Genomic DNA, 12788 nt, shown 5'->3' on the forward strand with positions numbered 1-12788 from the left:
AGAGCGAGAGGGAGGGAGGGAGGGGAAGAGCGAGAGGGAGGGAGGGAGGGGAAGAGCGAGAGGGAGGGAGGGAGGGAGGGGAAGAGCGAGAGGGAGGGAGGGAGGGAGGGGAAGAGCGAGAGGGAGGGAGGGAGGGAGGGGAAGAGCGAGAGGGAGGGAGGGAGGGGAAGAGCGAGAGGGAGGGAGGGAGGGGAAGAGCGAGAGGGAGGGAGGGAGGGGAAGAGCGAGAGGGAGGGAGGGAGGGGAAGAGCGAGAGGGAGAGTGGGGGGGAGAGAGAGAGAGAGGGCGAGTGGGGGGGAGAGAGAGAGAGGGCGAGTGGGGGGGAGAGAGAGAGAGGGCGAGTGGGGGGGAGAGAGAGAGAGGGCGAGTGGGGGGGAGAGAGAGAGAGGGCGAGTGGGGGGGAGAGAGAGAGAGGGCGAGAGAGAGAGAGGGCGAGAGAGAGAGAGGGCGAGTGGGGGAGAGAGAGAGAGAGGGCGAGTGGGGGAGAGAGAGAGAGAGGGCGAGTGGGGGAGAGAGAGAGAGAGGGCGAGTGGGGGAGAGAGAGAGAGAGGGCGAGTAGGGGAGAGAGAGAGAGAGGGCGAGTAGGGGAGAGAGAGAGAGAGGGCGAGTAGGGGAGAGAGAGAGAGAGAGGGCGAGTGGGGGAGAGAGAGAGAGGGTGAGTGGGGGAGAGAGATAGAGAGAGGGCGAGTGGGGGAGAGAGAGAGAGGGCGAGTGGGGGAGAGAGAGAGAGAGGGCGAGTGGGGGAGAGAGAGAGAGAGAGAGGGCGAGTGGGGGAGAGAGAGAGAGAGAGAGGGCGAGTGGGGGAGAGAGAGAGAGAGAGAGGGCGAGTGGGGGAGAGAGAGAGAGAGAGAGGGCGAGTGGGGGAGAGAGAGAGAGAGGGCGAGTGGGGGAGAGAGAGAGAGAGAGGGCGAGTGGGGGAGAGAGAGAGAGAGGGCGAGTGGGGGAGAGAGAGAGAGAGGGCGAGTGGGGGAGAGAGAGAGAGGGCGAGTGGGGGAGAGAGAGAGAGAGAGGGCGAGTGGGGGAGAGAGAGAGAGAGGGCGAGTGGGGGAGAGAGAGAGAGGGCGAGTGGGGGGAGAGAGAGAGGGCGAGTGGGGGGAGAGAGAGAGGGCGAGTGGGGAGAGAGAGAGAGAGGGCGAGTGGGGGGAGAGAGAGAGAGGGCGAGTGGGGGGGAGAGAGAGAGAGAGAGGGCGAGTGGGGGAGAGAGAGAGAGAGAGAGAGAGGGCGAGTGGGGGGGAGAGAGAGAGAGAGAGGGCGAGTGGGGGGAGAGAGAGAGAGAGGGCGAGTGGGGGGAGAGAGAGAGGGCGAGTGGGGGGAGAGAGAGAGGGCGAGTGGGGGGGGGAGAGAGAGAGGGCGAGTGGGGGGGGAGAGAGAGAGGGCGAGTGGGGGGGGAGAGAGAGAGGGCGAGTGGGGGGGGGAGAGAGAGAGGGCGAGTGGGGGGGGAGAGAGAGAGGGCGAGTGGGGGGGGAGAGAGAGAGGGCGAGTGGGGGGAGAGAGAGAGAGGGCGAGTGGGGGGAGAGAGAGAGAGGGCGAGTGGGGGGAGAGAGAGAGAGGGCGAGTGGGGGGAGAGAGAGAGAGGGCGAGTGGGGGGAAGAGAGAGGGCGAGTGGGGGGAAGAGAGAGAGGGCGAGTGGGGGGGAGAGATAGGGGGGATGGGGGAGAGAGAGAGAGGGAGGGGGGTGGGAGAGAGAGAGAGGGAGGGGGGTGGGAGAGAGAGAGAGGGAGGGGGGTGGGAGAGAGAGAGAGGGAGGGCGGTGTGGGAGAGAGAGGGGGGGCGGTGTGGGAGAGAGAGGGGGGGCGGTGTGGGAGAGAGAGGGGGGGGCGGTGTGGGAGAGAGAGGGGGGGCGGTGTGGGAGAGAGAGGGGGGGCGGTGTGGGAGAGAGAGGGGGGGCGGTGTGGGAGAGAGAGGGGGGGCGGTTTGGGAGAGAGAGGGGGGGCGGTTTGGGAGAGAGAGGGGGGGCGGTGTGGGAGAGAGAGGGGGGGCGGTGTGGGAGAGAGAGGGGGGGCGGTGTGGGAGAGAGAGGGGGGCGGTGTGGGCGAGAGAGAGGGGAGGTGGGCGAGAGAGAGGGGAGGTGGGCGAGAGAGAGGGGAGGTGGGCGAGAGAGAGGGGAGGTGGGCGAGAGAGAGGGGAGGTGGGCGAGAGAGAGGGGGGGGTGGGCGAGAGAGAGGGGGGGTGGGAGAGAGAGAGAGGGGGGTGGGAGAGAGAGAGAGGGGGTGGGAGAGAGAGAGAGAGGGTGGGAGAGAGAGAGAGAGAGGGGGGGGGAGAGAGAGAGAGGGGGTGGGAGAGAGAGAGAGGGGGTGGGAGAGAGAGAGGGGGTGGGAGAGAGAGAGAGAGAGAGGGGGTGGGAGAGAGAGAGAGGGGGGTGGGAGAGAGAGAGGGGGGTGAGAGAGAGAGAGAGAGAGAGAGGGGGGTGGGAGAGAGAGAGAGAGAGAGAGGGGGGTGGGAGAGAGAGAGAGAGAGAGAGAGAGAGAGAGAGGGGGTGGGAGAGAGAGGGGGGGGGTGGGAGAGAGAGAGAGAGGGGGGGTGGGAGAGAGAGAGAGAGGGGGGGTGGGAGAGAGAGAGGGGGGTGGGAAAGAGGGGGTGAGAAAGAGATAGGGGGCTCCCCTATCCCTCCCATACTATACCAGGAGTTTCCCCCCCCCCCCGCAAAAAAAAAAAACCCACTAAACCGGATACTCACCTTCCCGCAGTCCGCCTACTCCTTTTTACCTACTGTGTGTAGCGAGGCACAATCACAGTCCGAGACTCGGATCGCAGCCACCGCCACCTCCTGCTTCTGCTTTTCTCCCCTTTTAACGTTTAGTCTGCGGTGATACCACCGGTGTCACCTGGGTGTAAAGCCACTGCTCGTAGTGTCATCGCTCCACCCGCCCCCCCCCCCCCTGAAAAAGGCCACTCAAGGCAAACACCTTGTTTGCCTTAGGATAGATATGCCCCTGGATAGGGCCCTTCGATTTTAAACTCTTTGAGGGCAGGGACTGATGTAAATGTACATTAGATAAAGTGCTGTGTATTGCTATATATCATTGTAATAAATAATATACAATGACCTGCATAACAAAGAACCTTCACTGACAGACGTTTCCAACTCACATCCATCTATCCCACTTTCCTGCAGGACAACTCTACTGAACTAATATGGCTGCATCGTCTGCTTCCTTTTATTGGTTGCTGTTTTTAGAAACGCAGAGCTGGTGTTGCCCCAACAAAGCATTTCACAAACTGAAGAGAAGTGTACCTACCTATGCTGGAGGTATAATCAGTGGCTCCAAAGATCAACTCCGGAGCCCTGTAGTACCGAGAGCAGATGTAGGAGACATTGGGTTCCCCGCGGACCAGCTGCTTCGCACTGTCAGGCAGAAAAAGAAAAAAGGGATCATTACTGGGTGTGACCTCATACAGTTCAGATAACATTATACAGTCATACATAGATGCAGTGCATTTCACTTGGACCTCCAATGATTAGACATGGCTGGACTACAAAACAGCTCTTGTTGCTCAGAGCAACCAAATAGATTTAAAAATTAAAATAGATATGAGCATAGCCAACTGCCGACCGCGTAACTGGGAATTTATATAATGTTTTTACAGTATAACACCGGGGGTTATGGCTGCAGCTAGATGCTATAACCCGGGATTCAAATTTTCAGCAGGCAATCGGTGGATCACCACGGGGCCACTACAGCGTCTGTGGCGTCTGCCAGAGGATCCCGTAACTGTGGCAAAAAGCTCAGAACCTTTCTGTTGACCTGGGACGCCAACAGATCCTACTCGGGGGGAGTCCCACCGGAGACATATCTGATGAAACACGTCCGGGTGAAAGGACCACTCCCCTTGATCCAGCCCCTGCCGACTGAGATAGTCCGCCTGCCAGTTTTCCACTTCTGGAATGTGTATGGCAGAGAGAGCAGGAACAAAACGTTCTGCCCACCGTAGAATGCCAGAATGCCAGCTACCTTCAAAGCTGCCAGCACACTTCTTGTTCCACCCTGGTGATTGACATAAGCCACAGCCGTGGCATTGTCTGACTGAATCTGCACTGGAAGCTCCAGGAGACGATCCGTCCAGTGATCAAGGCATAGCCTGATCCCGGAATTCCAGGACATTTATCGGTAGTCTGGACTCTTCCAGTGTCCACACATCCTGAGCAGAGATCCGACCCAGAACACCTCCCCAACCTGGACAGACTGACATCTGTGGTGACCACTGTCCAATACAAGGGGAGAAACAATTTGCCCTGTCAAAGAGCTGGAGAGCAAAGCCACCAGACCAGAGATCCTTTGGTTTCCTGGCTCAGCCGGATCTGATTGTCCAGTGACTTCGGACACTTTTCCCACTTGACCAAGATCTCCTTTTGCAGGGACATCATATGGAACTGTGCAAACGGAACTGCCTCAAAAGGTAGATACTATCAGGCCCAGCAACCGCATGCAAGTCCAGAGGGATGACCATCTGCTGGACGGCAGGAGATGAATCGCAGCATGGAACTTTTAGAGTTTGTCCAGAAGAAGGAACACTCTGGCTAGAGCGGAGTCCAAAGCCAGACCCAGATAATCCAATTTTCTGGATGGAATCAGAGCAGACTTCTGGCAATTCAGAAGCCAACCGAACTCCCTCAGGGTCTGTATAGTGATCTCCACATCGTCCACCAGAGCAGCAGAGGACTTCGCTCACAAGAGGAGGTCATCCAGGTAACCAAAGATTGCAATTTCCCACTGATGTAGCAATGCCAGAACCAGAGCCAACACTTTAGTGAAGACCCGAAGGGCGGAGGTGAGAGCAAAGGGTAACGCCACAAACTGTAAAAGGCTCCTCCAAAGAGGCATCACAGATAAACTGCAGCCCCTGGACCAACTGGTCCGCCAGTTCAGCATAGGCAGAGGAAAGCTGCTCACCCTCTAGGTCACGTTGCAAACGTTTAGCCCACTCGGTCAGAGTTTGGGACACTAGAGCAATGGTGAAGACCGGCCTAAGCGCCAAACCAGCAACAGTGAACATTTTTCGGGCCACAGCCTCCGCTTTTCTGTCAGCCGGATCCTTAAAGACCAGCGATTCCTCAACCGGAATCATGGTTGCCTTATTCAACCTGGAAACCTGGGTGTCCACCACCGGTGGAACAGTCCACTTTTTAAGGAGGGACTCCTCAAAAGGGTACCTCATCGCAAAGTGTTTAGGAATCACAAAGAGACGTTTAGGACACTCTTTTGCGACAAATCTGTCAAAATACAAGGGAAAAGGAAACACTTTTGCCACTCTAGACGGCTTGTGAGTGCCAAAAGGGGACAGCCACCTCCGCCTCAGCTTCTTCCTCCATTTGTAAAAGTTTCACTCACAGAAACAATCACTGCTTTCAGCAGCACCGCTACAGGTGTGGAGGAATCATCAGAGAAGTCAGGGCGTGTGGTCGCAGACCCTGCAGGGTGGGCTGCGTCCATAGCGGCTGAATCGGGTTCAGGATCTGAGGAGACAAATGAGGCAGGGGAAGGCAGGGAGCACTTTTTGCTTGCCAACTGCCCAAAAGCCACCTCCACCTGGGACACAAAGGACTCCAGGACCGCCGTCAGTGCATCAATGGATGGTTGGGACACAAAGGCCCTGCAGCCTCTAAGAAGGGGTCAGGTGGGGAAATGTGCTCCAAGGACTCTATTGGTAAAGAGGTGGACCCCCACAAAACGGGTCTAACACTGCCAAGGGACACCCCCACCAGGTCACCAGCAAAAGAGCGCCCCACAATCCTGCAGCAGAGAGAGGAAAGGACCCCACCAGACTCACCACCCCACCAGAAAGGTACCGACTGCACCAGGATATCACTTGCTCCATGTGCGACGTCCAGGGAAAGTAAAGACCCATGAGTCAGCACAAGGAGAAAGAGATGGTTCCCAAGAGATTGCTGTCACGGGCGAACCTAAGGTGTTGGAGACCCCAAAATTTTATCGTAGGTGGCCAAGACCCTTCCCTTTTTTTTTTTTGAAGTCTCGGGGATGAAAGGGCGCGGAGCATTGACCCCGAGAATCGGGCCTCCCCCCTCCATTGACTCCAATGTTAAACCTGGTCACCTCACGGTTAGGTCACGGTCCCTTTGGGGAGCTGTCACGGGCAAACCAAAGGTGCTGGAGACCCCAAAATTGTATCGCAGGTAGCCAAGACGCTCCCCTACAGCTGATAAATTGGGGTCTCGGAGATGAAAGGGCGTGGAGCAGTGACCCTGAGAACCGGGCCAAATTTTTATCAGCTGTAGGGGAGCGTCTTGGCTACCTACGATAATTTTTTGGGGTCTTCAGCACATATGGTTCGCCCGTGACAGCTCCCCAAAGTGACCGGGAAAACCAGAAACTCTACCCGGAGCCCCCCCCGGATTTAACATTGGCGTCTATGGAGAAAGTTGGTCCACTTTGGCACGTCGCTGCTCCGAGCCCAAAGGTCCCCGAGACCCAAATTTTTTTTCCAGATGTACCTGAGGGTCCTGGCTACCTACTATATCTTTTTCATATCTGACGCGACCTATGGCTCGGCAGTGACAGCTCCCCAAAGGGACCGTGACCTAACCGTGAGGTGACCAGGTTTAACATTGGAGTCTATGGCGGGGGGAGGCCTGGTTCTCGGGGTCACTGCTCCGCGCCCTTTCATCCCCGAGACTTTCATCAGCCGTAGGTAAGGGTCTTGGCCACCTACGATAAAATTTTGGGGTCTCCAGCACCTTTGGTTCGTCCGTGACAGCAATTTTCCTGCGGCGGTGTGCGCGTCCCACCTCAGCCCCTCCAACTCTCAATCAGCTGTTCGCTAAGTCTTAGAATTTCATCGGACCTTGAAAATGTCTTGTGCACATGCGCACCGGGGCTCGCACCAGCTGGGTTATGACGTAGCATCACCGGAAGTGACGAGGTCCGGAATTTTCATGGGTCCGACAAAATTTTAGAACACCGGCACTTAGTAAAAGCACCACACAGTTTACACAAAAACACTGGTTAGGCACACATTTAACCCTTTGATCACCTTAGATGTTTAACCCCTTCCTCATCCCCTAGTAAAAGCACCTCCCACACTATAAAAAAAAAAAAAACACAGGCTAGGAACACAGTTAACCATTTGATCACCTCTGATGTTAACCCCTTCCCAGCCAATGTCATTAGTACAGTGATAGTGCATATGTTTAGCACTGATCACTGTATTGGTGTCACTCGTTCCCACAAAGTGTCAGTTCGTGTCCGACTGTCCGCCACAATATCGCAGTCCTGCTATAAGTCGCTGATTGCTGCCGTTACAAATATAAAAACAAATATTCCGGACACAGCTTCTGATCTTCTTAATCATTGGGTTATACTGCCCCCTACAGGAGTAGGACACTAGGCAGAAAAAAAGTCTGGCTACGCCTATGGGCAGTCCCAGGGGGTATACTCTCCCTCTCTGCTATAGGTACTTCGTTTTGTTACAAGCACTGTCAGAAGAATTACAACTCCACAGAGGGGTGGGTGCTGTGTCCGTCAATGGACATCATAGAAATAGATTTTACGGTAAGTCAAAACTCCCATTTTCTCTTTCGTTCATTGACGGACACAGCTCCTGATCTTCTTAACCATTGGGATGTCCCAAAGCAGTATCAAACATAAGGGGAGGGAACAGCGAAAAAGAAATTCCCAAGGCTAAACTATAGCCAACCAGGTAAACAGGAGCTCAACCAAAACAACTGGAGCCCACCTGAAAAGAACAATACACCCTCAAGGAGGGCCAGGTCCTCTAAACAACAGCCTGCAAAACCTTGCGGCCAAAAGAAGCACCTGCCGATGGAAACACATCCACTTTATAGAACTTTGTGAAAGTGTGCACAGACGACCAGGTGGCCGCCTTGCAAATCTGCGTCACTGATGCCTGATGAAGGAAGGCCCAGGAGGCACTGAGCGCCAGAGTAGAATGTCCCTTGACAGGGAAGGGAGGAACCTGATCCTTGATGCAATAGGCCTTAACCAACGTCTGTCTGATCCATCTGAGTATGAGAGGAAGGGGACAACCCTTTCAGAGGCCCATCTGTGAGCACAAACAGTGAGTCCGATTTCCTTAAAAGACTCCATAGCTGCCAGGTACACCCTAATCGCCCGGACCACATCCAAGGCATACAAAGCAATTTCCTTCGGATATTTTGGCCACAGGGAAGGCAACACAAGGTCTTCATTCAAATGAAAATCCGAGACAACCTTTGGAAGGAATGACGGACAGGGGCGAAGAACCACCCTATCTCTGTGAACCACCAAGTAAGGCAAACTCACAATTCTGACACCCTCCGCGCAGAGGTGATAGCCACCAAAAAGGTCACCTTTTGGGACAGCGTAAGCAGGGGAATCTCCCGAAGTTTCATAAAGGGAGACCACATTGGGGAGCCAAGTGCCGAACTCCCTGAAGAAAAGTACGCCCCAGGGAGTGTGTGGCCAAGAGCCGTTGAAAGAAGATCGCTAAGGCTGGCACCTGGCCCTTGATAGTACTCAAGGCCAGTTTCTGCTCAACCCCCCATTAAAAGGAAGGTCAAGATCGAGCCACCGAAAAACAACATGGATGAACACCAAGAGACTCACACCACGAAATCTATGTCTTCCACATATGATGGTAGATCCTCCTAGAAGTAGATTTCCTAGCTTTTAACAGCGTTAGAATCACCGACTCAGACAAACCTCTACCCATGAGCACCTGGCGTTCAACAGCAAAGCCGTCAAAACCAGCGACTGTAAAGCAGGATGGAAGATTAGTCCTTGGGACAGCAGATCCTTCCTGAGAGGAAGCTTCCAAGGAACGTCAGCGACTAGGTCCTTGCTTTTAGTAGCCTGAAAAAGAAAGGTACTCTTCTCCCCTGTGGGACCCTTAATGATGTCATCCAGGGTAACTCCAAACAGGGGATCTCCTTGAAAAGGAAGATCAGTCAAGGTCTTCTTAGAAGTCTGGTCTGCAGACCAGCATTTGAGCCAAAAAAAATATGCTGAAGGACCACTGCTGAAACAGAGAGCCTAGCAAATAGGGGAGCCGCATCCAAAGAGGCATCACAGATAAACTGCAGCCCCTGGTCCAACTGGTCCGCCAGCTCAGCAAAGGCAAGGGGGGAGCTGCTCCTCCTCCAGGTCACAGCGTAAAAGCTTAGCCCACTTGGTCACAGTTTACGAAACCAGAGCAATGGTAAATACAGCCTCAGTGCCAAACCAGCCAGGGTGTACATATTGTGGGCCACAGCCTCCGTCTTCCTGTCAGCCGGATCCTCAAAGGCCAGTGACTCTTTAACCAGGACCAGGGTTGCTTTGTTCAATCTAGAGACCGGAGGGTCCACCACTGGTGGAACAGGCCACTTTTTAAGAAGGGACTCCTCATAGTGGTACCGCATAGCAAATCGCTTAGGGACCACAAGGTTTTGGCCGTTCCCACTCCTTAGCAACAATTCTGTCAAAATAGGTGTTGAAAGGAAACACCTTTGCCGCTCTGGATGGCTTGTGGGTGTCAAAGGGAACCAACGGCTTTGTTGCAGCTTCAGCTGCGTCCTCCATTTTTAAGGTCTCACACACAGATACAATCAGTGCATCCACCAGCGCCTTTGCGTGCATGGTTGCAGAAGGGGAGGAACCATCCTCAATATCTGAGAACTCAGGGCACGTGGCTGCAGACCCAGCAGAGTGACCCACGTCCGCAGTGGCCGAATCAGATTCAGGATCTGATGCGACAGATGAGGCAGGGGAAAGCGGGGGGGGGGGGGGGGGGGGAACTTTACGCTAGCCCCTCGCCTGAAAGCCACCTCCACTCGGGACACAAAGGATTCCAGGACCGCCGTCAGTACATCGATGGATGGTTGGGACTCAGAGGGCCCCGCAGTCTCAGAGAGGGGATCAGGTGGGGAAATGTGCTCCAAAGACACCATGAGTCAATAGGGGGACCCTACAAGAAAAGGTGTAAAAACACTGCTAAGGGATACCCCCACTGCTCCGGCAGCACCACTCAGTCGCCAGTAACAGAGCACCTAATCGATCCACAGCAGAGAGGAGAGGACTCATCAACCAGCAGAAACAGGCACTTGCAGCCACCAAGATAATCTGCACTCCACGTGCGGCGATCAGGAAGTGAAAAGATCCAGGAGTCAGCACTAGGAGATGAGGAGGGGCTTCCCACTGCCAAAACCGCCACCCACAAGGCTCCACTTTCATGGCTGCCGCTAATTTCAATGGCAAATCACGGCAAAATGGCCAGAGTGCATTGAGCACATAGGCTACAGCAAAATGGCAGCCCCACGAGGCTCCCAGAGACCCAGGAGGGATCCCTAGGCCTCAGAAAATGGGACAGACCGGAAGGGGGGCCCTTGCAGGAGCCCCTACCAGGTACAGCACCACCTTCCCCCCACAGCCAGTCGCCTGTGGCGAACCCCCCCCCACAATCGCCAGCACAGTACCCTGCCCCCACCCCAGGCTCCAGCGTTAGTAAAGGGGAGGAAGGGGGGCGATATGGCCCACAGAGACCACCAGACTGATGAGGGGGGGTGCCTAACGGGAAGGAGGGGAACACAGGGGTCTGACCGTCCCATGGAGGGGCCCACGTCCAACCCAAAACCCTCCAGGGGGAAAGGGGAGACAGTCACTTATTATACCAGGAACTAGGCGGGCACCACTCCAGACAGAACCTCCTCTCTATCGAAATGGAGGAAAAGGAGGAATGCTGTCGTATAAGACCTCGTGAGGCGTTTAACTTGCAGGCCAGCCCCCGTACGGTGGGGCTATGTCGCGGCCAACCTAGCGCAGAGCTGAGGTCTGCACGCGCTCGCTGGCCAGACTGGGGTGACCACTGGATCTAGATTATCCAGCCCGTCGCCCAGTCCGGCAGTTGATTGTAGATCTCACAGGATAAAAACCACAAAGAAAAAATTGCCAGAACCAGAGATCCCAGCAAGGAACTAGGTCCTTACCCCTGACTAGGCAGAAAAGTACCTATAGCAGAGAGAGGGAGTATACCCCCTGGGAGTGCCCATAGGCGTAGCCAGACTTTTTTCTGCCTAGTGTCCTACTCCTGTATGGGGCAGTATAACCCAATGATTAAGATCATCAGAAGCTGTGTACGTCAATGAATGAAAGAGAAATATTGTTTTTTTCCGGAGGTCAAGTGGTTAAAGATTACAGCAGAGAAGAGCTTATTTCTGCGAGGGGGGGTACAAGGAAAGGCCAATATTTCTATAATGGATAGGCTAGAATGGGCCCCATTCTGAGGCCATACTCAAGTCATAGGTTTATTTGACAAGTATCAACTCTGATAACCCATTTCATCACATTTTATAATCTTATTTTTTTTTTTATAACAAAAATAAAGATGAAGGATTGGCATGTTATTGCAAAGATGGTCTAGTTTGAAAACATCTGTGATGACCATGCAACCCCCAGAGGAATCCCGCACATTGCTATCCCTCCACTTGCACTTTCAGAAGGCCGACAAGTTACTGGGACATGGATGGAACCAAAGGAAGACACAGATAAGATTCCGCACATAATTGGACAGGACACAATCTTACCCACTGCGCACTCACCTGCCGAAGTCGCAGAGCTTTAGCACAGCCGTCTCGGGGTCCAGCAGCAGATTTTGTGGTTTGATATCCCGGTGGCAAATCCCAAAGGAATGGATATAGGCTAAACTGCGGAACAGCTGATACATGTACAACTGGAAAAGAAAGAGATAAGGCTCTGATCAACACCACTGTACTGGTTTAATCAATAACCACTTAAGGACCAGGCCTATATCTGACACTGGTTGTTTACATGGTAAAAATCAGCATTTTTTGCTAGAAAATTACTTAAAACCCCCAAACATTATATTATATATATATATATATATATATATATATATATATTTATTTATTTTTTTTCCAGCAGAGACCCTAGAGAATAAAATGGAGATCATTGCAATACTTTATATCACACTGTATTTTGCAGCATTCTTACAATTTTTTTTTGGAAAAAATATACTTTTTTTAATTAAAAAATAAGAAAACAGTAAACTTAGCCCCATTTTTTTCCATAATGTGAAAGTCAAAGTTATGCCGAGTAAAAAGATAACCAACATTTCATGCTTCAAAATTGCGCACGCTCGTGGAATGGCGACAAACATTGGTACTTAATCTCCATAGGCGATGCTTTAAAAATGTATACAGCTAACCAGTTTACATTTACAGAGGAGGTCTATGGCTAGAATTATTGCTCTCACTCTAACGATCGCGGTGATACCTCACGTGTGATTTGAACACCATTTACATATGTAGGCACAAATTGCGTATGCGTTCGCTTCTGCGTGCATACTCGGAGGAACGGGGCGCTTTTTTTTTTTCTTATTTATTTTACCTTTTAGATTTTATTTTTACACTGTCCCTTTAAATAAATTTTTTTTGATCACTTTTATTCATATTACAAGGAATGTAAACATCCCTTGTAATAGAAATAAGCAGGACAGGTCTTCTTTACTTTCACTGGCAGGGAAGGGGTTAACACAGTAAGTGATCAAGGGGTTAAATGTGTACCTAGGGGAGTGTTTCTAACTGTGGGGGGCGTGGCTTGTGAAATGATCACAGAGACATGTGATTCTGTATAGAAGGATCACAGGCGCTCTGTGATCATTCCAGAGAGAAGAACGGTCAGCTGTGTTTACAACAGTCGACCGTTCTTCTCTCTCAGCGGGGAGCGATCGCGGGTGTCAGGCAGCAATCGGAGCCGCCTGCCCGATGCATCGGAGTCCCCGCTGAGTGGGGGCGGGAGTGCGCCGTCGCACTCTTGCCCTCTAGCTACAGGCGCGCC

At 53.2% G+C, this 12788-nt stretch overlaps 1 protein-coding gene across 2 annotated transcripts in view; it reads right to left on the bottom strand.

The window, feature by feature from the left end:
- Window positions 1–12788, bottom strand: part of GSK3B (glycogen synthase kinase 3 beta) — a 182052-nt gene that overhangs the window by 38144 nt on the left and 131120 nt on the right. For both annotated transcript variants that reach the window (XM_082247647.1, XM_082247646.1), the window contains exons 5-6: window positions 11531–11661; window positions 3240–3346 (exon numbers count right to left, since the gene is read on the bottom strand). In XM_082247647.1, coding sequence (XP_082103773.1) covers window positions 3240–3346; window positions 11531–11661 — 238 coding nt within the window. The remainder of the gene's footprint in view (window positions 1–3239; window positions 3347–11530; window positions 11662–12788) is intronic.

Source organism: Pelophylax lessonae (genome assembly GCF_965119305.1).
Source record: "Pelophylax lessonae genome assembly, chromosome: 2".
NCBI classification, from domain to species: Eukaryota; Metazoa; Chordata; class Amphibia; order Anura; family Ranidae; genus Pelophylax; species Pelophylax lessonae.